This window comes from Streptopelia decaocto (assembly GCF_964273445.1).
Source record: "Streptopelia decaocto genome assembly, chromosome: 1".
In the NCBI taxonomy this organism is placed as follows: Eukaryota; Metazoa; Chordata; class Aves; order Columbiformes; family Columbidae; genus Streptopelia; species Streptopelia decaocto.
In genome coordinates this window covers 87127625-87151982 of record NC_138663.1, presented here as the reverse complement: position 1 = coordinate 87151982, position 24358 = coordinate 87127625, and the positions used below count along the sequence as shown (strand labels likewise).

Below are 24358 nucleotides of genomic sequence, written 5' to 3'. Positions count from 1 at the left end.
AACTGGGAATTAAAACTGACCTTTCTTAGGAGGAGAGACTGAGAGAGCTGGGTCTGTTCAGCCTGGTGAAGGCTGAGAAGTGATCTTATTGATGCTTATAGCATGTCAAAGTTGGATGTCAAGAGGATGGGACCAAACTCCTTTCAATGGTGCCCAATGATAGGATGAGGGGCAACAGGCACAGGCTGAAGCAACAGGAGGTTCCATATGAATATGAAACTTCTTTATTTTGAGGGTGCCAGATCCCTGGAACAGGCTGCCCAGAGAGGTTATGGAGTCTCCTTCTCCAGAGATATTCAAGACCTGCCTGGATGCCTTCCTGTGCGATCTGCTCTGGGTGAACTTGCTTTAGCAGGTGGGTTGGACGAGATGATCTCCAGAGATCCCTTCCAGCCCCAACCATTCTATGATTCAGTTCCTAGCTTTGTCAGTGACTGTTGTGAACTTGGACTCTTAACTTGGAAGTTTCAAGTTTTCTCATAGGCAGAGTAGGAACAGTCCTCTCTGCCTTTACACAGTACTTTGGTTCCTCAGACAAAAACATGCTTCTGTAAGGTTAGTATTAAATTATAATCTATTATTATTCTTTTATTTAAAGATCTTTTCCTCTTTAAAAAGACAAATAAAAAGTGACTCATTGCATGTTGTTTAAAAATTCACTTTAAATACGCTAGCATCCTCTGACTCTTGAATATCTGAGAAGATCTGCAACTGGATTTAATTTCAATCCTACGTCCTGCCCTCAGCCAGCTTCCTGTTACTTGAGGGCAGCTAAGCTTTACATACAAAAGTTCATAAAACTTGTTTTTTAAAAAAAAAAAAACACACAACCAAATTCATCAGACCATGAAGCCACCCACTCTCGCAACCTACTCTTGCCACTTCTGGAAGTTATTCCCCTTTCTCTGCCCCCACCCACAGTGATATGGACAAAACCAGAACAGAGGCAAAGGTAAAATTACGAATTTTAATTTGGAGCATTTAGTGTATTTACAACAGGAAGTTTCTCTGTGGTCAAGGGATGAGAGACTAAAGTAAAAATCCACATTACAAGTGTGTGGATAACCTGCACCTGATGCAGGCAAATTGATTTTTGCTACTTCTGCTTCACCCACCTGTGAGAAAGTGCTGATGAGAGCCTGGAGATGGTACCGAATGCTCCCACACCCAAGTAGCAATCCCAGAATGCAGTCCAGGAAGTAGTGTGAAATTATTCAACAGTTGTTAAAAAATATATTTATATATGTACACATACACAGTCCCATTTGCAGTTAGATCAGATTCAGCAAATCATTCAGAGATAGATTAGCAGGTAGACACAAGCCTACAGACATGTGCAAGCACAGATTTGCAGAGGTGCTCACGCTACTCAGTAAACACAGGTACCTTCTCACCCAGACAGACACATGCATTCCTTTCCCCTCTGCACTTGGACAAACACACAAGCAGGTGTTTTGTTAATGCTATCTTACATGGGTTTCAGGTAGAGGGAAAAAAAACTTGAAGGAAAAAAAAAAGCACCAACCCTCTTATCTGACTCACTGGCTCAGAATCCTTATTCCCATTGAACTTGAGGGAAACGGGGGTGTGGAAAGGATAATGTCCTGTTTCTCAGAGAGACGCCTCTTTCTTTTGCCACAGCAACAACTAGTTGATACCGAAAGGGGGCAATCCTCTCCTACTTCCAGAAATAGGCACATCCTCCTGCCACTTCCCTTGAGTCAGACTTGGCAATCAAAGGGCTGCAATGTGAGCCAGTTCAACTGTCTGATCTTGCAGTAAAATAGATCTGCAAAACGTAAGCGAGTACTTTACCATCTGAACAGCCAGCTTAACCAAGTCACCCTACAAGTTTACCCACCACATGGTGGGTGGAGCACCCGTTTCAGCAACAACTTGTCCACAAAGGAGCTGATCTATCAAGTCACTCTGAGCTCCTGTTTTCATCTTGGTCAGAGTCCACATCTCTTCCTTTAGGAGGTGCTTTCCCTTCTTGGGAAAGGAGTTGTTCCAGAGGTCTGTCTTAGCTTAAAGGTGTTGAACTATGTGGTAGCTGAGAAGCAAACCTCAGCCTTCCTTCAGCATCACCTGCTGCTGCCTCCAACAAAATCAGTTGAGGAGTGTTAGAAAGATTATGGAGGTATGGGAAGACAGGGAAGGAAGGGAGTTATGATCCCCTCTTAACAGTCATAGCAAGGGCAACTAAAGCAGAAATAGATTAAAGATGGCTGTGGAGGCTGCAAGGCTGAGGAGAGTTCTGGTTTAGCAAAGCCTCCTGAATAGCTTCACTGCAGCCACTCAGCTCCATTTGGTTGAGAACACAGCTGATGTTCTCCACAGTTGCAGCATGGCCCATCTGCAGTTTCCACAGTCTAAGCATTTCATACTGGGCATCTCGTAAACGCCGATGCTCCATCTCAATTCGCTCTAGATCGTGGTCACTCAGACCCAGACGCCTCACAAACTCCTTCCACCGAGATGGCGGTACATAATCCACCACAGTGTAGAGAATAGCAGGGTCTGCAAAAAGAGAATAAAGTATGAGAACCAGGACTCTCAAGGAGAATGGAAATAATCCATGGCTGGATGGTGCCTCGGGATTGTGTACTGCCCCCTCCTGTTAAGTCTTCTACAGAGTAGCCACACAGGCTCATGTCATGTCCAGACTTGCCCTTATCCATCAAAAAGCAATGGGAATGCCTCCATATGCTCTTGTGATAAGGTTATGAGCAGAGCTGAGCACACACACTTAGGGCCTTGCTGCTACACATTCCTGCACAAAGAATGCTCTAGGCCACCATCCCAGAGGCAGCATGTCACCTCATATAACAATCCGCTTTGCTGGTAGAAAAAAGGGACAACAGCAAGTCCATAAACAGATGTTTAGCATACACAGGCTCACAGGCTCTGGGCATGCTTCTGCCCTTGTACTGGGCCATGCATGAAGCATACACACTGGCTAAGGTCTGTCCAACATCCTTCAAGCCATGTCTGCATAATCAGGTTCTCGTTTGCCCAGGGAAAGAGGGAAGGATGGTGGGAGTTTCACTTACTGTCTGGAAGCTGTGTCTTCCTGGCAGGTCTGACACAGTCTGGTAACTCATGTGAACTTTGTGGCAGAGGTGTAGGTGGTGGTGCTGCATTCACTAATAATTCTGTTTCCTTCTGGGGCTCAGGAAGAAGGATGGAAATTTCACTTCTTTTTACCTCAACCTGAAAGACATGTTTTCTTAGTCCACAATCACCCACAGCAGCACAATACACCTGTTTCCTGCAATGAACCACTACCTTTATAAATTAAAATTTATTCAAGATAGGTGGGAAGTGGGTTCTGAGGTTTTAATTTTTCACATATGCCTTGTTTGAGCAGAAGGCACCAAACATTTCTTTCCAGCAGAACCCAAGGTTTTTAACTCTCTTTTGGCATCAAAAAAGGTAATCTGGAAAAAAATACTTCTTTACAAAATCAAGTAAGGCTGGGACCTGAAATCATAACCATTCTGTAAGTTCCATGTGCCATCTTTCCTGTCAGCCTTCCCTATAAGGCTGTGGAAACTCCAACCTCAACTGCTGCTTGGGCCCTCTAAATTGCAGAAAAACACTGGACCTGAGAGAAAACTGTGAAGCAGCACTGAGAGGCTTGTGGGTCAAGATCTTAAGTGTAGTAAAATTAGTTAAATACTCCGAGCTTGGGGCATATGTAGACAAAAAGGGATTAAGGATCAGATATCTGAAAAAAATGCATTCAGGAAGAGCAAAAAGCCAGGAGTTTGAAAAGCATCCTCTAGAAAAGGGGAAATAACATGTTAATAGCTCCATCCTCTACAGGAAAAGACTTCATAGAATCATTTTGGTTGGAAGAGACCCTCAAGATCATCAAGTTCAACCATTAACCTAACACTGGCACTAAACCACGTCCCTAAGAACCTCATCTATGTGTATTTTAAACACCTCCAGGGATGGTGCCTCAACCACTTCCCTGGGCAACCTGTTCCAATGCTTCACAACCCTTTCCATGAAGAAATTCTTCCTAATATCCAATCTAAACCTCCCTGGCACAACTTGAGGCCATTTTCTCTTGTCCTATCACTTGCTACTTTGGAGAAGAGACCAACTCCCTCCATGCTACAACCTCCTTTCAGGTAGCTGTAGAGAGCAATAATGTCTCCCCTCAGTCTCCTTTTCTCCAGGTTAAACGGCCCCAGTTCCCTCAGCTGCTGCTCTTCATCAGACTTGTGCTCCAGACCCCTCACCAGCTTCATTGCCCTTCTCTGACTCTCTCCAGCACCTCAATGTGTTTTTTTTAGCAAGGGGTTCAAAACACAGTATTCAAGGTGCAGCCTCACCAGCACTTCTGAATTAAAAAGACCTGTTACTCAGCTCATTTCAAAAGACAAGGCCTGAAAACAGCCCATGGGGAAAAAAAATGTTAGTCTGGATCCCAGGCTAATATTAGCTGAAAGCAGAAGGAAAGCACTTCTACCCATCATCTGGCTCACCTCAGATACTGGCTCCTTGGTTGTCTGCGGCAAAGCAACTTTAAAGAAAAGAAAAAGAAAGCAGAAATTATTTTCACTTCCCCTCATCCCAGAGAAAACAGGAAAGCAGCTATTCATAATCCTGCCCTCAAAAATGTTTTACAGCAAAATGCACATGTCCCAGCAATGAGCTCACATGCACTTCGAGTCACAACTATAGGCATGGATGCAGAGTTGCTAGAACTGCACCAATAAGCTTAGCTGTCAAGTTCTCATGTTCCTCTGGTCTTGCAGCAAAACAGAGTAATGAGATACCACTTTTTCCCCCGCACACGTATGTGAATACACAAACACAAAGAGAACGATGTCTACCCCAATTAGTATCACTGCACATGCTGCTGTACTCACCACAGGAGTAGAAAGATGTTATCCCATTTTCCCGGACCAGCTTCACTACTTTATTTACAATGTACAGGACAGAGATAACTCCAAATATTGCGACGATGATGCCAAGGATAAGGCTCCCATCTGGACAAAAGAGAGTGCGAATGACTGAATGACTAAGAAAGAAAGAAGTAGGTGCTAGAGGAAGAACAGCAAGTGAAGGCACGCAAATGGTAGGTAGAAAAAGAATAATGGTTTGAGAGAGTAGAGAAAAAGAACACTTTATAAAAGGCATTAGCAGACCAAAAGCCCACACTGGAAAAGATTCCACTGTTCCTCATTCCCCCAGTACTCACTCGGCCCAGACAAAGTCGGTGAGGTAGTCACTGGGCTATGACACTGCAAACATTCTTCTCCATTGCAGCTGAAAGAGCAAATCAGAGAGGTGAGCATGCATGAAATGAAACATAAGCCATTTGCAGCAATACAAAGTAACAAACAAGTCAAGATAAGCCTGGAAAGCAGAGGATTGCAGTGTGGCTAGTGACTCTGGGTTCTTAGTGGGCTGACACCTACATGGAGAAGGCCAGCGTGGCAGAGGGGAAGACCCAATCGCCTCAGAAAGGCAGAAGGTTGTAAAGTTACATCAAAATGGACGAAGCCTTGAGAAAAATTTCCCTCCCTCCGTGCAGCCTGTGTCTGCTCTCTCTCCTGCTCAATGGAGGGGCATACAAAGAAAAAAGCTCACCTGTTGCAAGGCTTGCAAACATTATTAAGTGACAGGAAGAAGTGAGGCTTACACCTGCAAATTGTGTCTCTGTTCTTTGAACCTGCAGAGGGAAGAAGAAACTGTTGCCATAGTCTGGACAAGCGAAGAAAACAAAAGGACAAAAATTCACTCCAAGGTGGAAGATTATCCCTCTTTGAGCCTAGGGAACTGCTACTAAAGAAGAGGATTCAGTCTATGTTTGAGGACAGAGTTGGGGAGGATAAAAGTAATAAAAAGTAAGGGTACTACTGTCCTGGTAGGTCAAGGACCTCTGCAGAGGCTTGGAAAGGGACCAAAATTAGAGTGCAGCCGAAATCGTTCTAATGGATGATGACAGTTCCAGCACAAAGGCAGGGAAAGTCACTCAAGTTCAAGCATGACAGGAAGGGGAAATCACATTAACCAGGCAAAGATGAGCGAGAAGTGGTCCCTGAGCAGCTGCGACTGGTGAGGAAGTCAGTTCAGGGTAGGGAGAAATCACTTCAAGACATGGGACACATCCACTCTTCTCATCTACTATGCTGTGAGTGGAAGGGGTAAGAAATGAAGGAGCTATGGCTTCTAAGCAAGTCCCTGAATGGAGACTGAGTAAAACAGGTTTGGGCAGGAACAGGCAAGAACAGTAATGGAAGGACATAAAGTTGCATGAGGGGAGGGAAAAAGGTACCAGAAAAAGCAGCATGCATTCTGCAGCAAGCAAGGAACAGGACTAATACAGTTCTACTTCAGCCAAGAAGGAAGGAAGTTGTTCAAGAGCAACGTACAATGATGACCCTTGAGGACAGGCATAAGTGTGGAAACAATGACAGAGATTACTGAGCACCAAAGGGAATGCATTCACCAGTGAGACAGCAAACCTCATGCTGTCCTGGTTTTCTTAAAAACAAGTTTCTCTTTCAGTGAATTTTGCCTGTCAGCTAAAGCCTTCATATTAACTGCATTTTCCTGGAGAAGCAGACACATGTTTTGGTAAATATAGCAATGGAATGCAAACTTATTGATAAGCATGGATGGACATCACGCGAGAGGGGCAACGAGAAACCGGTGACCAAGAAACTGACCAACTGTGTATAACATTCCATTCACGTGAATACTTCATATAAAAGTGGGAGATCACGAGGATCTCGTCCCTTTTTCCCTTTTGCCTTTGCTTTTTCCCTTCTGCTTATGGCCGACATTAGGAGAGGACCTTGCTAGTCGTCCCTGAGAACTGAGGCCTAGTGAGAGACTGAATCCAGCTCCGGTTGGCTGCAGTCTAATCCAGGACTTTGGGTGCCGGCTCTGCAGTTGCTGAGACTTTCAAGATTGGTTTTGTATATTTTGTATTATTTTCTCTATTCTTATTAGTAGCATTAGTAAAACATTGTTAATTTTTCCAACTCTCTTATCTCTGTCCTTCTTTTCCTCCCGATCGCCTGTCCTTAGTGGGAAGGGGGGAGAGGGAGGGGCAAAAAGGGGGAAGGGGGGGGGGGGGAGAGGGAGTGAACAATACATCTGCCAGGGTTTTATTGTCACCCTGCAATCTTAACCCTCGACACATGCTAAGCAGGGTAAGAGATGGGAAAGGATCAGGAAAATCAGAATTTGCTAAAAGAGTGGGGACAGCATTTAGGACAACACGGTAAGGAACATTGAAAGGTCATGAACAGAACTGGATTACAAGGCAAACTGGAGGGTGACAAAGCGGCATTTGGTTAAGATCTCCGATTCCTGACTGGAGATGAGGCAGCTTGGGACAGCTAACAACATGGGTACTTCTCCCAGACACTTGCACCATCCCATGTCATGCCCAGTGCCACTGAGTACAGTTCAGCATTACTTGAGCAGCTCTTTACTTTAAAACACTGCACAGTACACTGTGGTGGTTCAGCAACTGAACAAGCGGTTCAGCTGGGCATTGGGAGCAGCAGTATTTTCAGCCACTGTACTCAAAGGGCTTCCAGCAGTTGATGAGGGAAATGCAACGAAGCATCAGGGGAAAGACAAAAAAGGTAGGCAAGGGAGAAATCTGCTCCAGAGCATGAAGACCTTGCTTCAGTACATGCAAGACAGAGGTACCTAAATTATGTGGAAAATATCTCCTCACTACAGCCAAAACCAGTAAATTATTCAAAGACAAAAAGAAGGTAGAAATGGCAATAGAAAACAGGGATTGATGCCAAAGTAAGTAGAAAATGGCAGTCTTTCTAGGGACAGGGGGCAGGCAAAACCAAGAGTTGTTCCAAAACTACAGTCACTTCAGGGCAAGGCATCACAGCATGTCAGAAAGCAAACAGAGGGCTGCTAATGTCTACCCTGGTACAGTATGTCCATACTGGTGCCATATCCATGCCATACTCACAGTTGGCAACAATAATCCCATTGACACAGGAGCTGCAGTTCCTACACTGGAAGAGATCCAAGGGGCCAATCTGATATTTATTCTTCCGGCAGCCACACACAGTATCTTGCTTTGGGCTGCAAGGAGTCTCTACTATCTGCTGGAATTCTGAGGAAAAAAAGGAGAAGCAATTATCCCAATCTCTTCCCTCACCTTCAGCACCCATTCCATTGCTTACTTTTCCAAGCTGCCTTGCTCACCTTACCATCCCCTCTAGCCCCCTACTTGCCACTACCACCCATTTTCCTCAGGTCCTGTAGGTAACTCACGTGTACGGCAGTGTGTACACTGGAAGCATTTAGACATGGTGTTATCAACAGCTGTGAATGTGCCATTAGGACACTGAAGACAGAGAGGTGCCTGGTCAGCATGATCACAGTCTTTTGCCTTGTAGGTACCTGCAAGAAAATCACTTAACAGAGCTCTGACAGGAAGGCAAACATGTTGTCTTATGGAGGACAGGAGTAATTGATTTCTCAGAGAAGCTCTGGAGTTGAATGTGTAAGAACTGAGCATGCTTTCTCTCACCAGTGTGAAGAACACTAACAGCCCAAAAGAAGATATAAGAACTAAGAATTCCTCTGGGTAGCGATAGCTACCAAGGAAAGGGAGCATCAATGTAGCTATAGGACAGAGACAGTTTGAGAGTACAGGACAGGGAAAAGCCCCTAAGGTGAAGGTCACTAATATTAATGTGTTTATTTCACGTACCTGCATGGCACCTCATGCAGCAGTGGGTCCCTCTAGGATGTAGATATTGTCCTAGTTGACACTGCACCTGCCTCTTTTCTCTCCTCAAGGGGTTAGAGGGGTCTGTTCCATCCAAAGGTACCTGATGGACTTGCAGCATATATGGCACTGGAGCAATTTCTACAGATTCCTTTGTCAACAAGCAGACAAATGTTAGGATAACCTGTAAATACAGAGGGAGAGGGAAAGAAAGAAGGAGAGAAACAAGGTGAGAAAACATCATATCCCCTTGCAGACTGCACAGATGACTTCAGCACTTACAATTAAAACTTATTATAACAGTGAGTTATGTTGACTTGACTGATTCATCAGGTCAAGAATCAGGACCCTCCACTAACAAAAGTGTGTGGGGATTATTTGCCAAGAAAAAACAAAACAAAACAAAACAAAACAACAAACAGAACAAACCCATGTCTGCCATCTGTGTTATTAATATGGTTTATTTATCAATACAAACTGGTTGTATTTACAGAAAGTATTTTTCATTATGTGAAATTTATAGATGGAATGCCTTGAAAATGTTGTTGCTTGCAAGGAAGTTACTCAAGAGCAAAAGAATGTTTTTATTAAAAAAGGCAGTAAGACTGCCCATCTATAACAGTTCCAGAGAGAATACATCCAGTACTTGCAGTTCTATTAAATAAATAAACCAGATGGGAAGTTTGAAATAAGAAGGCAGAGGAGGATCTTACTGCATCCAAAGTACAGAAAAGCTTCCAAAACTCCTCCTGAGCAATCTGGCCCTAGAAACATGGGAAAGTTAGATTTTCAACTTCTCCCCGTCAAACATACATTCTTTGTTTACAACTGCAGCTGTTAACATTCAGTCTGAACAGCCTGCCACAAAAATGTGCACTTTTTACTTCTATTTTTAATTCCTTTAAGGTTTACTTGCTATTTTTGTTTTGAAGATGACTGTTGTCAAGAATTTCAACAGAAATATTAAGATGGGCATGACCGCAGTATGACTGTGTGTACACACATGAGAAGGAACAGCAGATCAAAGGGTTAAAAGAACTGCCTGTACCAATAATGAAGAACAGCATTCCCTGGACATTGTTTTCAGGACAGTATTCCCAGCAGCAAAATTGAGAAATGTGCAGTTTATGTCATGGCCAAAAGGTCTACACTCTAGTAAGGCCACAGCCTAGACGATTGCAGCATATCACAAGTATGATTCCTTTGCCTGTTGGCCCAACAGAAAAATAGACCCTAACGCGTGTACTTCAAAGTGCATTCAGGAAAGGAAAAAACAATAACAAAAAGGTTAAAATAGATATATAAGTAAAAATTAAAAAAATAAACAGGAAATGGTTTGGCCCAAGATTTATGGAGCCTGAAGTCAGCAAGTTTCTACAGAAAAGGCCCATCCCATAACAGCCAATGACTCCTGAAAAGTATGGTGGACTTGTCCAAAAACTAGTTTGTAGTGCCATGAAGAACCCCAGTGGTGTGATGAATTCTTGACAGCCAGTGTCCCTTGTCATCTGTGTTGCACGCAACTGATCCTGGCCACACCACCTGCATATACACATGATGGTACCTCTGAATATGTCGTGGAGAGCGTGTGCCAATGTTGTGTATGTATCGGATCATGTGAATGCATGAAAATAAACTCATTTTTTTGGCAAATAAATACCACCCTGCCCCATCCATACAATCTCACACTTGAGTTTCACTACCCTAAGTTCCCTACATTGTAATGTCTTCACAGCTTGCTTCTTTGAAAGTGGCAAGATGTCTAGTTGTACAAGCAGAGCTTCAGAGTTCCATTTCTTTTTGCTTTTTCAGCTACGGGAGTTATAGCAAAAGCAGAGTAAACCAATAAGGGTAAATCACAATGTTGATACCAATTTTGCGGCTGCAATCTTAAGAAAGAGTACACAAAACTACACGGCTATGGCAGCCACATGTTGTCCTGTTTCTCTCACCAAATTAAAACCTTGGGGGAGAAAGGTACATACATGAAAGCAACTTAAAACCTCAAGAAGGATAGGACTTTGCAACTCTGACAAAGCAAAAGCCCCATTTTTCAGAGAGCTCTGTCATACATAGCCATATTCAATAGACCAGATGTTAAAATGGTGAACAGGAAAAAGAGAACCACATATTTAAATAGTTATCGTTCCAGACTTAATTAGCTGACCACAGGACAAATGCAAGCACTCGAACAACAACTCAGTAATAAATAAAACCTGTTTCAGCAGCTGATAGTCTTACAAGGTTTGATTGCTTGCAGAAAAAAGGGTAAAAGATCATTCACACAGATGGTCTGACAGGAAAAATAAAAAATCCTGATTCTCTAGCCAATGACTAATCTCCTGACATGGGAACATATACAGCCAGCCCATAAATTAGACAAGTCAGCAATAGAAACAACAGAGGAAAGCATCAAAGGTCAAGCCAGAAACACACAGAAAATTGGTCAGATACACCTTCAAAACCAAAAGAAAACAGAAAAGGTGTTTTCAGTTTTTCAAATTAAGTGAAAGCATGTCTATAAGTGTAATCAAACCAGAGTTAACACAATTACTGATCAAAATCTGAGGAACAGCGAGTCACAGACCACAAGTGACTCAAACCAAAGACTCGGCCTTCCAGAAAAACCATTCACGTGGCAGAAAAAAATAACAACCACCACCACCTTAAGCAGCTCACCAAGCCATTCAGCAGTAAGGCATTGACCACCTCTCTAGGAAGCCTGTTCCAGTGTTTGACGGCCCTCCCAGTAAATAAACATTTCCTAATGCCCAGTCTAAGCCTCCCCTGGTAGAGCTTTGAACCATTCCCACACGTCTTATCAGTGGATCCCAGCGAGAAGAGCTCAGCAGCTCCTCCTCGTCCCCTCCTCAGGAAGCGGCAGAGCCATGAGGTCGCCCCTCAGCCTCTGTCTCTGCAAACTAGACAAGCCCAGAGTCCTTGGCCGCTCCTCACAGGACATTCCTTCCGGCCCTTTCACCAGCTTTGTTGCCCTCCTCTGGATGCGTTCAAGGACCTTCACATCCTTCTTCAATTGTGGGGCCCAGAGCTGCACACAGCACTCAGGTGAGGTGGCACCAACACTGAATACAGCAGGACAATGACCTCTTTTGACCGGCTGGTGATGCTGCGTTTGCTGCACCCCAGGACGGGGTTTTCCCTCTGGGCTGCCAGGGCTCACTGGTGGCTCCTATTGAGCTGCTCTCAACCAGCACCCACATCCCTTTCTGGGGGCTGCTCTCCAGACACTCTTCTCCCAACTTATATTTGGGCCCAGCATGATTCCATTCCAGATGCAGAATCCAGCATTTGGCTTTGTTAAATTTCATCACACTAATCATAGCTCAATGCTTCAGTCTATCTAGATGTCTCTGCAAGGCCTCTTGTGGCCCAAGACAGTCAACAGCACCTCCCAGTTTGGTGTCATCAGCAAACTTGCTAATGGTGCATTCAACTCCTGCATCCAGATTGTTGATACATATATTGAACAGGACTGGCCCTAGAATCGAGCCCTGAGGAACACACTGGAGACCAATTGCCAGCCAGATGTAGCCCCACTTACCAAGCACTGAAGCCTCGAGTTATCGATTAGAGCTCACTAAGGCAAAGTTTAGGGGTTTTCTACAACTGAAATAAGGTGATTTTCCATAATTAGATTTACAACACGCTCTGATTCCACTAACCAGCAGAAAAAACAAGTACCTACTAACCAATGCTGCATAGAAAAGTGGACGGTGTGTATTACCTAAGCTGACTGATAATTCAAACCACCAAACCACATCATGCACATGGGTGATTCACATTTTTAGTAAGTGGGGACTGCCTAGGAAAAGAAAGAGTCAGCAGAACCTCGAGGTTTTACTTCTGGAACTGCTGCAGAAATAAACAAAATACAGCAAATGAAAACCAGAACACTGCTTCCTTAAATCATTCCACCCCTCTGGGTGACAGCTGTATGCCCCACACATTCTCCTTTTATATGAGGCAACCCTAGACCCTTCTCATGTCTCACGCCACCACTTACTGCCTGACAGCTACAGTGAAAAAAAACACCACATAAGCCCAAAAGCTCTTCTCAGCAAAGTTCTGGCAGCTGAGACAGGAGTTATGAGCTCCTGCACCATCTTCAACCTCAAATATTTTTTAATTACTGCCACCACTACAATTCACACCCTCACTGGTGCTTCTGCCCCACCAGACCATGCACAGAGAACTGCAAGTGAGGTGACATCTCTGCAACAGTAAGTCAAAAAGAGAAAGAAACAGCAAAGATAAAAGCAAAGAAGGCAGCAAGATGCAAGAAAGATGGGGACTGGGGGGGCATTTGAGGGCACTGTTCTCAGGCCAAGGAGAAAGAAGGTACAGAATCCAAAACAGAGGGACAGCGCTGGGAAGAGCAGCACATCAGGGCTACTGTGTTATTACCTGCCAACATCCAAAAGGCTGGGAAATACCGAATTACTCAGCAGGAATGCCATAGCTCTAAGGTGCCCTGCCCTCCCTGGGCAGAGCTGTGTCCCTGCTGCTGCCTGCAGGGCTCCTCACCCTCCAGGACCAAGGGTGGAGGCAGCAGGTACAGGGAGACACAGGTGGGACAGTATGATGGGAAAGAGAGGGTGGAGGGGGTTGTGCTAGGAGTAAGATCCCCCTCTCCTAGAAAACCAGTGGATGCCTAGAGGTGTTCGGAGTGGACAAGGCCAGTCGCAGAAATCAAACTGAGTGGGAAGGGGGCAATTAAACAGGTGGGAAGTGCCTCCTGTCCCCTTGGGACCCCACGCCTGCTCAGGTGAACTCAGAGGAATGCTACAATTTCTGGAGCAGACGCCCAGGTATTAGTATTCCAAACAATTCAAATAGCATTGCCCCATCACGAGGCCGACATTCAAAATAGTTCCAAATTAATAATTTCCAGAGTTTAAATCTCCTTAATATAAAAGCATAAATATGAAAATTTCACAACGGCACAATTCTGTGAATCCAGGTGCACTGTTAAAACCCAGAGAGTAGGAGGCCTGCTCCTTTTTTTGTATACACCTGAGATATTCATAAGGTAATAAAGCGTTTCCCACCAACTTATTCAACTGCTTCACTCAAAGAAAACTTCCATTTTGCAAATTCCATTTCTGAACTCAAGAACTACCAGCAAATAAAAGGCATTACAAGTTATTAGAATTTCTCAAAGTATTTCTTAATAGAAACTTCATGACACACACCAATCCACAAGTAATCTACATATCAGTCATCTGTAAGCCTTTTTCATGAGTCATAAAAAATTAGCGAGCTTGGAAGTTCAGAAGAAAACAGACATCCCACTCAGAATAATGAGTTACTAAAGAAATCAGGGTGCAAGATTACACTTATGTTCTTTGACTGCTTCTGCCATTTCCAAAATCTCTTCGAGGTTTTGCTTTTATTTTTTTTTTTTTTCAGTTTGCTGTACAAAGATGCACGGGAAACCAGAACTTCTGCTTTATACATTGAGAAATGTATATTAAAGCAACATTTACAGGAAGCTTTTCTCATTGCTGACTAAAAGCTGGAAAGGTCAAAAAAAAAGGATACAAGACCCATTATTATAAATAATCCTCCATTTTAAGGTGATCAGATGGAGGAAATGCTGTATTTTAGACCTTGAATAAAACCAGGAGACTGCTACTAGCTTTCATGCAATTAATAAAACCTGTCATTTATCTATAAAGATCAGGAACTTCACATCATAAAACGTGTGTATATATACTGTATATCAAGTCAGAAATTTTTATTTAGTATTAGCAGAGATAAAGCAAAGAGTGAAAAAGTCAGCAGGTGATCACAACCATCAGAAAATAACTTTTTAATTTTTCCTCAGAAGACACAGTGGTGAACACTATGTCAGAGTCCCGAGTCACAGACATCCCACAGCCCTGTGGTTCGCGTGCCTGTGTTCAGGGCTGACTCCAGCAGCGGAGCCATACAGCCTCTCACATTGGAGCACCATCAGAGCAAAAGCTGCAGGAAGGCTCAGCAGGGGCTCCCCCCTTCAATCCCTTGGCCCCTGCCCACGCTGTGCCAGAGCCGCTCTCACACCCCTTTGTCAGTGATTCACGAGGTGAATTTGTTAAGAGTCAGATAATTCTCACGTGCTGAGTCCTGTTCATTGGAACTGAGAGACTCCTGCTTGTTTTAATACCGAAATGTACCAATATTGCTTTGAGATGTGCCTTCCACTGTCAGGGTCCCAAGACTGCAATAGAAAGATGTGTGTTACTAAGGGTTCAAAGGAAGCGCTCCACTATCCAAGAATGAGAGTACAGAATGGAACACAAGACATCCGTCCCAAATAAAATCAAAACCTCTTTGTCATGGTTAGAGAAGACAGATAAGAAGGAGCTAAATGACAAAATTAGTTTTACCCCAAATAATACTGCTGACACAGAAAATTGATTACTTAATTAAGGGAAGGCATCCAAACTGACAGTACTAATTACTTGTGAGAACTCAAATTACCATGTAACTGAAATTGGCGCAGATCCAGATATCAACATGTCCCATTTGGCTAGAAGTGGACAGTCAACAAAAATAGAAATTAAAATTAGTTTGATAAACAGATAAAAAGTGAAATGAACCTCGTTGGACAGAACAATCAGAAATGAAATGACCTGTTATGAATTATTAGGAAAAGATTGAAGGCCAAAATGGAAAGTGTTGTTATGCCAAAGTATAAATCCATAAGGTAGCACTGGCCTCAAATCCTGAGAACATAAATTAAACCAGATATGATACAGAAAAAAGTAACAAGGATGATCAGCGGTACAGAATGGCTGCCTTAGGGAATGATTGAAAACACTGATCTATAAAAGAGACGACTGAGCAGAGGCTATTATAGCAAAGCTCTAAAGTCAGGAATGCCACTGAGAAGGTGAACTGAGGTGGCTGAAGAAGATGAACCAGGATGGCTGTTCTCTGTCTCTTCCAATGAAAGAACTAAGACGTATCATATAAAACAAGCAGGAGACAGCTTGAAAAAAATACAGGGAAGTACTTTTTTAGCCAACACATAGCTGAGATGTGGGACCCCCTGCCAGAGCGTTGAGGGTGCCAGAAACGTGTCCAGGTTCCAAAAGCAATCATCACACCCATCAGCAGAAGAAAAAACACACTCAAGGGTCCAAAGACACTATTTCAACTTGGGAATTCCGACAGTCGCAGATCACTGCAAGCCAGGAAAGTATTTTTATTTTTCATTGTCACATGTTTGCCCTGCTCCAAAACCCTCAGCAGACTGTTGGCCACTACTGCAAACAGGAGGGTGAGCCCAACAGTTCTTTCTTACCATGCACTTGGTGACTTGGTTTTGTATTTTTATATAACATAGCTTCTAACTTCAAAATTGCAATGCCTCCCTCTACCTTCAAAAGCAATCAATGCCAGAAGCACCCTTATGGCTATTTTGTCTTTTTTCTTCATAAAATCAAACTGCCTTTAATAAACAAAACTGCTATGATAGATACATTTTTAATTTTTTTTTAAAAACAGACAGAAGTGAATATTTAAAACAGGCCTAAGTGAAGACAGCTGTTGTTTTTTCTACTGTGACGACTAGGAGTGCACATGGAAAAACAGAGGATGTGGAAATGAGGTTAGGACAGGCAAAAAGAGAAAATATATGGAAACAAGCTACAGGAAATGTTGAAGAATCAGAGGAAACATAAAATAATGAGAAAACTAGAAGAGAGGCATCAAGAGAATAAGAAAGGCCATAAGGGCAAATGGAGAATGATGTGGAAAGTAAACGGAAGATGGAAAGGCATGCAACAAGGTGAGAATTCAACAATGAAAAAAATAACATGATCTTAGGGAAAGGATAATCTGTAATGAGTGAGTGTGGTGTAACTGAGAACTTGAAACCACCACATAAATAGGAAGGGAAAAATGTCCTTGAAAAGAAAAATAAATCTCACTGAAGGCTACTCCTCCTGCAGCATATTATTTAGCTGAAGACAACATAATGAAGTTGGGGAATCCAATGACTTTTGGTACATTTTACTGCCAATAATATCAGTAATACCACATACTGCATCTGAATTAAGCAAAATATGCACCACTATGCTTAAATCAGAAATATGCTTTTCCAGATTTGTTAACTGCTTTGAAATCTGTATGTAAGTCATCTCAACAGTCGATGTATCCCACCTAAGTCTTGAGATGGTAAGTGATCCACAGTTACTCAAGTTGTACAGTGCTCCTACTCCACAGTTTTAGACATGCCATGCCAGTGATAGCTGTAACTTTATTACCTGGTTTCCAAAAGCTTACGAGCACAAAACATAAAACTTCCAGTGATTTTGAGTAAGGCAGTCACAACTTTTTGACTGCAAATTAACAGGTAACCCAACATTACAAGCCTAGTGCAGTCAAGCATTTGTCACTGGGATGCTCAGGCATTTAGGGATAGACAGTTTGACACTGTAACTTCTATACTTTAATTTATAGCCATGTTGCGAGGCTAATGATATCAACCCTATCAGTGCTTTATCACACATTGCTGATACTGGATGGTCATTCAGCTCTAGCCGTCAGGTTATTCATAGAACTCTCAAATTTTTTCACAACTAACTTTTTCACCCTGCAAAATTACAACAAACAGCTTAAAATTCTTGACCCAAAATACCCAAGAAGGCTAAAGCAGGATTACTGGGAAAAGTCAACTTGCTTTTAAACTAATCCTATCGTTTGGGGCACAAGTACAGCCCACTAATCTTTGTTTAAATGCCCGCAGAGCAGCAATAAAACTTCCCTTGCTTTAATAACCACAACGCGTGTCAGTGGAGCATCTCCTTTATGAGGAAAGGCTGAGGGAGCTGGGTCTCTTTAGCTTGGAGAAGAGGAGACTGAGGAGTGACCTCCTTAATATTTATAAATATGTAAAAGGTGCATCTCACGAGGATGGAGCCAGGCTCTTCTCGGTGACAACCAATGGTAGGACAAGGGGCAATGGGTACAAACTGGAACACAGGAGGTTCCACTTAAATATGAGAAGAAACTTCTTCAAAGTGAGGGTGACAGAGCACTGGAACAGGCTGCCCAGGGAGGTTGTGGAGACTCCTACTCTGGAGACATTCAAAACCCGCCTGGACACATTCCTGTGTAGCCTCATCGAGGTGTTCCTTCTCCAGTGCGAGGTTCGGACTAGGTGATCTTTCGAGATCCCTTCCTATCCCGAACATTCTGCGATCCCGTCCCCGGCGTTAGAACCGCAGGCACGGCAAAGCGGGGCCGGCTGAGTCAGAGGTGGCTCGTCCCCACCCCCCAGCCGGCCCCGACCCCTACGCAGGGGCGGCGGCAGCGGAGCCCGGGCGGCTCGGTGCCCGCGGGCAGGCCTTGGCGCCGAGACAGCCCCGCGCCTGGGGAGTGCTAACGGCCGCGCTGGCAGCTCCAGGAAATCCTCCGCCATTCCTGTAAATCCAGCCGCCTTCTCACTGACTCAGAGCACAAATTCCGGAAACGGCGCCGGAGAACCCAGAGCCCAAGCGAAGAGGGAAGGAGGGAGCGAGTACCGCCGGCCTCGCTTCGCCTCAGCGGCCCCGCAGCGCCGCTGCCCGGTTATACCGCAGGCGGCCAGGTGACGGCGGGCCAGCTGTCGCAGCTCCCGTCGCCCCGGCACCAGCCTCCCTTTCCACCGCCCACCTCGCCCCTCCGCTGGAGAAAATGTCTCCCCGGCGGCCGCCGCCCCCAGCCCCGGCACGGGGCTGCCGTGAGAGAAACCAGAGCCCCCAGAAAGCGGGAGCGGAACGCGGGCTGTCCGCAGTCCCGGGGCAGCGGGGAGCCCTGCGGCGGAGAGGGGGGGCGAACGGAACCCCGGCCCAAAAGCCCCACGGCGGAGGAGGGCGTCGGGCACCGCGCTGCAGCTCCGGGGGAAAAACCCAGAAACCATCCGCTGCACGACCGGAGCCGCCGCCGGCCGAGGCGATGCCCCGCCGGGGCACGGTCCCGTCCCGCGGGTTGCTGCGGAGCCCTCGCCGTGACTTACCGTCCCCAGCGAGCAGCAGGGCAGCACCGGGCCGCGCATGGCTCCGCGGCCCGCTACGTCCCCATGGCCGGGTCCCCCGCGCCCAGACGAAGCCGCCCCAGCCCTGCCCAGCCCCGGCCGGAGCAGCGCGGAGCCAAGCGACCCCGTCTCCGACTTCCTGCCAGCGGCAGCGGCGGCAAGAGAGAGGGCGGTGAGCGGGAGGCGGCCCGGCCCGCAGCCGCGCCCCGCCCGCCGGCGCACACCGACTGCCGGCCAGAGTTTTGCTTAAAAACTGAGAGGGACAAGCTGAAGAAGAAAAAAACAAACCAACCAACAAACAAACGCAAACGGTGGTGTGTATCGCGTGGCTAAAACTGCTAGAAAATACATGAAAAAGGAGTCAAAGGAGGTTCGCTGTAATCGTAAAGTTTCCTGACATGTTTCACCTGTCAGCTGCACTTTTCATGTGAAGTTCATGTGAAACTTAAACATGTAGTTGTAAGAAAGTAACTCTTTGCATCTTAACTACCTTGTCAGCACCTAAAGAATTTTAAAGAACGGTGCATTTAGAGTATATATGCCCATCCTGCTCTCTTTCATTTAAAACACGCATTTTCATGTACGCTCCAATGAACCAGCTGCATTGCCAGTGCAAATGTAACAGTGAAGCGTACTTGACATTCTGCATGAGCTCGGTTTCATTTAATATATGCTCTTAATGACAGTATTTAAAAAAAACACAGTAAGGAAAACGGGGCTGAATGGTAAAGATCTCCCCTTTATTTCTTGCCCATTAAAACCTTGCCTTCATGTTTTTTTCAGAACTATTCCCACTCGAGATACCAAGCTGTGTTAGTTAACTGGTCTTGCCTCCTTGTCCTCTAAGGGTGACAGGAATTGGCCATTTGGTACCGCAAGAGACAGGCATCACGAACAGGAAGGACTGTGAATGGGAACCACTGCAACACTTGATCTTCCAGCTACCAGTTTGTGACAGGGAACACTCCCCCCCAGTTTCTGCAACTATCTCTCTCTTACAGCCAAAGGCATTAAATTGAGCTACTAGGGCTTGTTTTGGAAGAATATGCCCATTTCATGTGCATAAGAATCACAGAATGGTTTGGGTTGGAAGGGACCTCTGGAGATCAGCTAGTCCAACCCACCTGCTAAAGCAGGTTCACCCAGAGCAGATCGCACAGGAATGTGTCCAGGCGGGTTTTGAATGTCTCCAGAGAAGGAGACTCCACAACCCCCCTGGGCAGCCTGTTCCAGTGCTCTGGCACCCTCACTGTGAAGAAGTTTCTTCTCATATTCAGATGGATCCTATGCTTCAGTCTGTGCCCATTGCCCCTCAAAGAACTTGTACAATTCGCTCTACACACTGCCAGAATTGTTGTAGACGAAGCCAAACACCTCCACGAACTCCATCTACTATGGAGTTGCTTGTCTGCTGTATGGAAGCCAGCAATGGCATGTGCATAGGACAATGAGGGCCACGCCGCTACATAGCCCTTTCCTGCACTTCAGGCTTGGAATGGCTCTGACTTTCCAGCAGCAGATTCCAGGAGGGAAGGAAATGGCAGAATAACTTGTTATCAGGCTGCAGCTATCTCCAGGGATAGAGTTGGAAAATATTTACCAAGTTTTGTGTAGTTCATTTCCTTGCCTTGTACAAGGACAATACAGAAGTAGCCCCTAAAGGAAAAAATCTCCTACACTGACAAGTACACTCTGTGGAGGAGAAAAACACATTTTTAATTGATTGCTCCAGATTTACCACATACTGTCATATGAGTGGATGAGGCACACCCTTAAATCTCCATGGAGCTTCAGCCTTCCGAAGAGAGAGAAAAAAAAATTCTCTAGAACTGCACAAGTGTCAGAGGAATCCCCACAAACCTTCACGTTTGACTCTTCTCGCAGCTCGGGCAGGGTGGAGCGATCTCACATCCCGCCGTACATTTGACATTTACATGAATGTCAAACACACCAGGGCGCATCCACTTCCCAGCTTGCGCCAGAACTGGCAAGGCACGCCACCTTCCCTCCCTCCCCGCCGTCCCCCTACGGTCTGCCAGGCCTTCGGCGTCCCGCCAGGCTCCGCGGCCATGTGCCACCCCGGGGACCGAGCCCAGCTCGCCACCCGCCTCTCACACAGCCGCTGGATTGCAGCTCGTCTGTCAGCGCGGCCGCTTGGCTCCCGGCCTGCAGAGCACTCCCGGCTTCTCGCCGGCCCTCTGCGTGAGGGACGGCCCCGCTGAGTGCAAAGGTTCCCGCCGCCGCCGTGAGGCTGTTTACCGGGCAGCTCAGCCCGGCCGCCCACGCAGCTCCCGGAGGCCAAGTGACAGCGGCCGCCCCTGCGCGCCGCCCGCTGCCGGGCCAGGCGGGGAAGCGCCGGCGGCGGCGATTGGCCGAACGGAAGGGAGGGGGCGGAGACCGGCGGGTTCGAGGCTCGGAGGCGCTCCCGGCGGGTCCTGCGCGTTTCCCGCCCCGCATTGCCATGGCAACGCCGTGAGCCGCGCGGCCAGGCCCGGCCTGGTGCTGTCATGGCGGAACACAGCGCGGCGGTGAGTGACCCAAGGGGGGCTCCGGGGCCTCCCCGCCACACAGCGCTGAAGCCTCGTTTCTCTGCTTCTCCCTAGGAGCAGCGCTGGCTGCAGGCGGCTCGGGACTTCATCCGCCGAGCGCTCCCGGGTCACGAAGGGCCTGGCGGGCCGGAGCCGCCGCCGCTGGACGCGGTGCTGCGGTGCCTGCGGAGCGCAGGAGGCGGGGACCTGCCGCTCGCATACAGGTGACCGCGGGCGCGGAGAGAAGGGCAGGAGAGGCGAACGCAGGGGCGGGGAGGGATGAGGGGATGGAGCAGGGGGGTGTCCCCACGCTCGTCTTTCGCCCATTCGCGACACGTTCCGGTGGGGTCGTTCCTCCCGCGCTGCCCCACCGTGTGGGGCCCGGCCGCAGCCACGGGCCGGCGGAGCGGAGCTGACGGGGTTCTGCCGGGACCTCAGCACGGCGGCTGTGAGAGCAGCAGCAGCAGCCGCCCCGGGAGCGCCGCCTTTTCGTGTGCGCTGCCTGCCCCGGATGCTGGGGGTAGGAGGGATGTTGCCGGAGGCGGGTAACCGCATGCGGCTGGTTGGCTTCGATGCATCCCCGGTCGTTCTTGCGGTATGATTAAGCACCGTATCCGCTAGTTTGTGGTAGGTAGAGCACGTAACCAAAGTAGGGCATGTCGCTGAGAGCGAGCTGCTGTACTGCACGGCGTTTGCACGGCAGCTTCCCAGCTGGGTCCTGCCGAGATGCTCAGGAGACTGTTCCTGGGGTTGGTCTCCGAGGCTGTTGGCCAGCTGAGGTCTGCCCTCAAGTACATGTGATCATAACGGGAGAATCTAGGATACTGTGGCGAGAGGTTTTTGAGTGCTTACTGTCATAAAAAACACACAACTTGCTGAGAGGCATCTACATTGGAAGGTTTGGTGCATCTGGATCTATTTCTCTCTTGCTCCAGCTTACACTGGGAAAATGTCTATTAAAACCCCTGGCACAGCTGGTTTGGGAACAAAGCAACTGGAATTGATTAGGGACTTGTGGTCTTTTATACTAGCAGTTTATAAATGTAGATGGTGGGTCTTTCACAGCAGCTAAACTGCTCTCATCTAAGCCATTTTTTTTCCTATACACTATATTGTACAATGTTTAAACCAGAATTTGGTTTATATTCAGGTGAATTCGTAGAGAAGAGTTGAAGATGGTTCACATTTGTCTTGTATGAGGCCAGTGGTCTGTGAGCAGCATGCTACATCCACAGCTAACCATCAGGCTCTGGAACACCAGAAAAGGGTCCCGTTAGTTCTCTGTATGTGTTAATTGGCATCCAGTAGACTGCTGTCATTTTGGTTTCTTCCAAAAAGCAGTCAGCACGTGCAATGGAAACATGAGCAGCCCTATGTTCTCCTTGAAGATCATAGATAACAGAATTATTCTCCATGCTGCTCTGTCTCTGAGGATGAAGCAATTTGTTTATGTCATTTTCAACTAATCTTCCTCCTGTTCAGATTCCTGCCAAATATACAACATAGGTACCTGCATAAGTTTATCTCTTCTGGTTTTTGGTGTTTGCTGTTTTTTATTTATTTTTATATATTTGTATATATATATAAATGCTATATATAGCTGATTGAGACCCATCACTTGTCTAGACTAGTTTCTGGCTTTGAACCTTTGATATCTGACTAACCAAGAGAAACTCTTCAAATTCATACTCTTTGAATTTGATGATATCCTGCTACTAAGTAAGTGGGTGTTATGAATAGAGCTCTAGTTTCACAATCTAAAATTGTCAGCTAACCTCACTGGAAACAAGTACGAAAATCAGTAGCTGGAGACCAGTTTGTATTCACTCTTTGAGTGTTGACGTTAGCATGGACAGCAGACTTTCATTAATTCTCTAGCATAGAGAGCCAGGATGTAAACAATGGTGATGAATGCTGCCATGATCGTATAAACACTGAAAAGGCATAGAATGTACTGAGGATGCTGCCCTGTTCTCTCATATTCTGTACCATGGTCAGTCTAAGCATAATAGGTGCTACACTGTGGATGGCTTCAAATGTGGTTGATTTGATGTTACACTTCATTCTCCTTCCCGCTCCCCAAAGCCAGGAGGGTGGGTGGAAAGATTCAGAACAAGCTTGGCTGTGTTCTAATGAGTGAAGGCCCAGTCTCAGATTACTGGCTTGCTGTCTCTCAGTTTTGTATTGTGTAAGCTATGCACAGGAGAGAATTTATTCCAAGACTTGTCACAATCTTCATCTAGAAGTTGTTTAACCTTGCTTTTACTACAGTTCAGCAATTTTAGTACCAAATGATGGAATTAGTTTGTATTTACCTGTGCTCGTTAATGATATGTGAACTGTGTTGAGCAGTTGTTGGGGTTTTTTCACAAAGTCTCCTATTCAAGCTAAAAATGTCTGAACTAATAACTGTTCTTCTTCCCACCTCCTCCCACATGTTCTTGAAAACACATTCAATTTTATTAATTCTCAGTTTGATATTTTTGCAAGTCTTCTGCATGCCTGCTCAGGTAACCGAAGTAGCAAAGGATTTCTTTTTTCAGAGAGGATGCTCAAGCAGAACAGACATGTTGACTGAGCTGAGAGAGATTGTTGATAAATGCCAGTGAATGAGTTGGTTCTTGCCATGTGGTATCATCAGACCATGCCAATAGCTAAGGTTCTTCTGACTTGGCTAAGCTTCGTCCACTGTAATGATCACTGTAATCTCCAAACTTTGTAGACTGAGTTTTTCCTACATCCTTCTGTATTCCTGCTTTTCTTCTTTTTTTCCAGTTTCATCTCCATCTCTGACCTACAACATCAGCAATGCATGCCATGCTGCAGCCATCTGACCTGGAGCACTAATGAATTTAAAGAATGGGCACATAAAGGAGAAGGTGCTTTGCCCATGCAGAGCGCTTTGCCAAGGACTTACCTGATCTTGGTTGGCTACTTAACAGATAGAAGGCAAGAGAACAAAGAAGAATTGGTAGATGGTTGCCTATACGTGAAAGACAATACTGGGATAATTCCATGTGAGGTATGTCCTCAGTCTGAGGGATATTGTGTTTATTCCCACTT

The 24358-nt window shown here is 45.9% G+C and overlaps 2 protein-coding genes across 4 annotated transcripts in view; one reads left to right on the top strand and one right to left on the bottom strand.

Annotated features, from left to right (window-relative positions):
- Positions 1-948: 948 nt before the first annotated feature.
- On the bottom strand, positions 949-18958 carry TNFRSF1A (TNF receptor superfamily member 1A). 2 transcript variants are annotated; one of them, XM_082055645.1, is made up of 10 exons: positions 18750-18958; positions 8723-8924; positions 8281-8409; positions 7973-8119; positions 5611-5692; positions 5219-5286; positions 4887-5006; positions 4500-4537; positions 3054-3213; positions 949-2520 (listed from the first exon to the last, which is right to left on the bottom strand). In XM_082055645.1, exons 1-10 carry the CDS (start codon positions 18786-18788, stop codon positions 2219-2221), a joined length of 1287 nt encoding a protein of 428 aa, XP_081911771.1. In that variant the 5' UTR covers positions 18789-18958; the 3' UTR covers positions 949-2218. The 2 variants fall into 2 exon arrangements, with proteins under 2 accessions (XP_081911771.1, XP_081911770.1); XM_082055644.1 differs by lacking the exon at positions 18750-18958 and having other exon boundaries at positions 8723-8999.
- Positions 18959-21175: 2217 nt separating this feature from the next.
- The window catches only part of CTC1 (CST telomere replication complex component 1), a 16578-nt gene continuing 13395 nt past the window's right edge, over positions 21176-24358 (top strand). For both annotated transcript variants that reach the window (XM_082076001.1, XM_082076002.1), the window contains exons 1-3: positions 21176-21295; positions 21371-21519; positions 24071-24317. In XM_082076001.1, the coding sequence (XP_081932127.1) occupies positions 21275-21295; positions 21371-21519; positions 24071-24317 (417 nt within the window). In that variant the 5' untranslated portion in view covers positions 21176-21274. The remainder of the gene's footprint in view (positions 21296-21370; positions 21520-24070; positions 24318-24358) is intronic.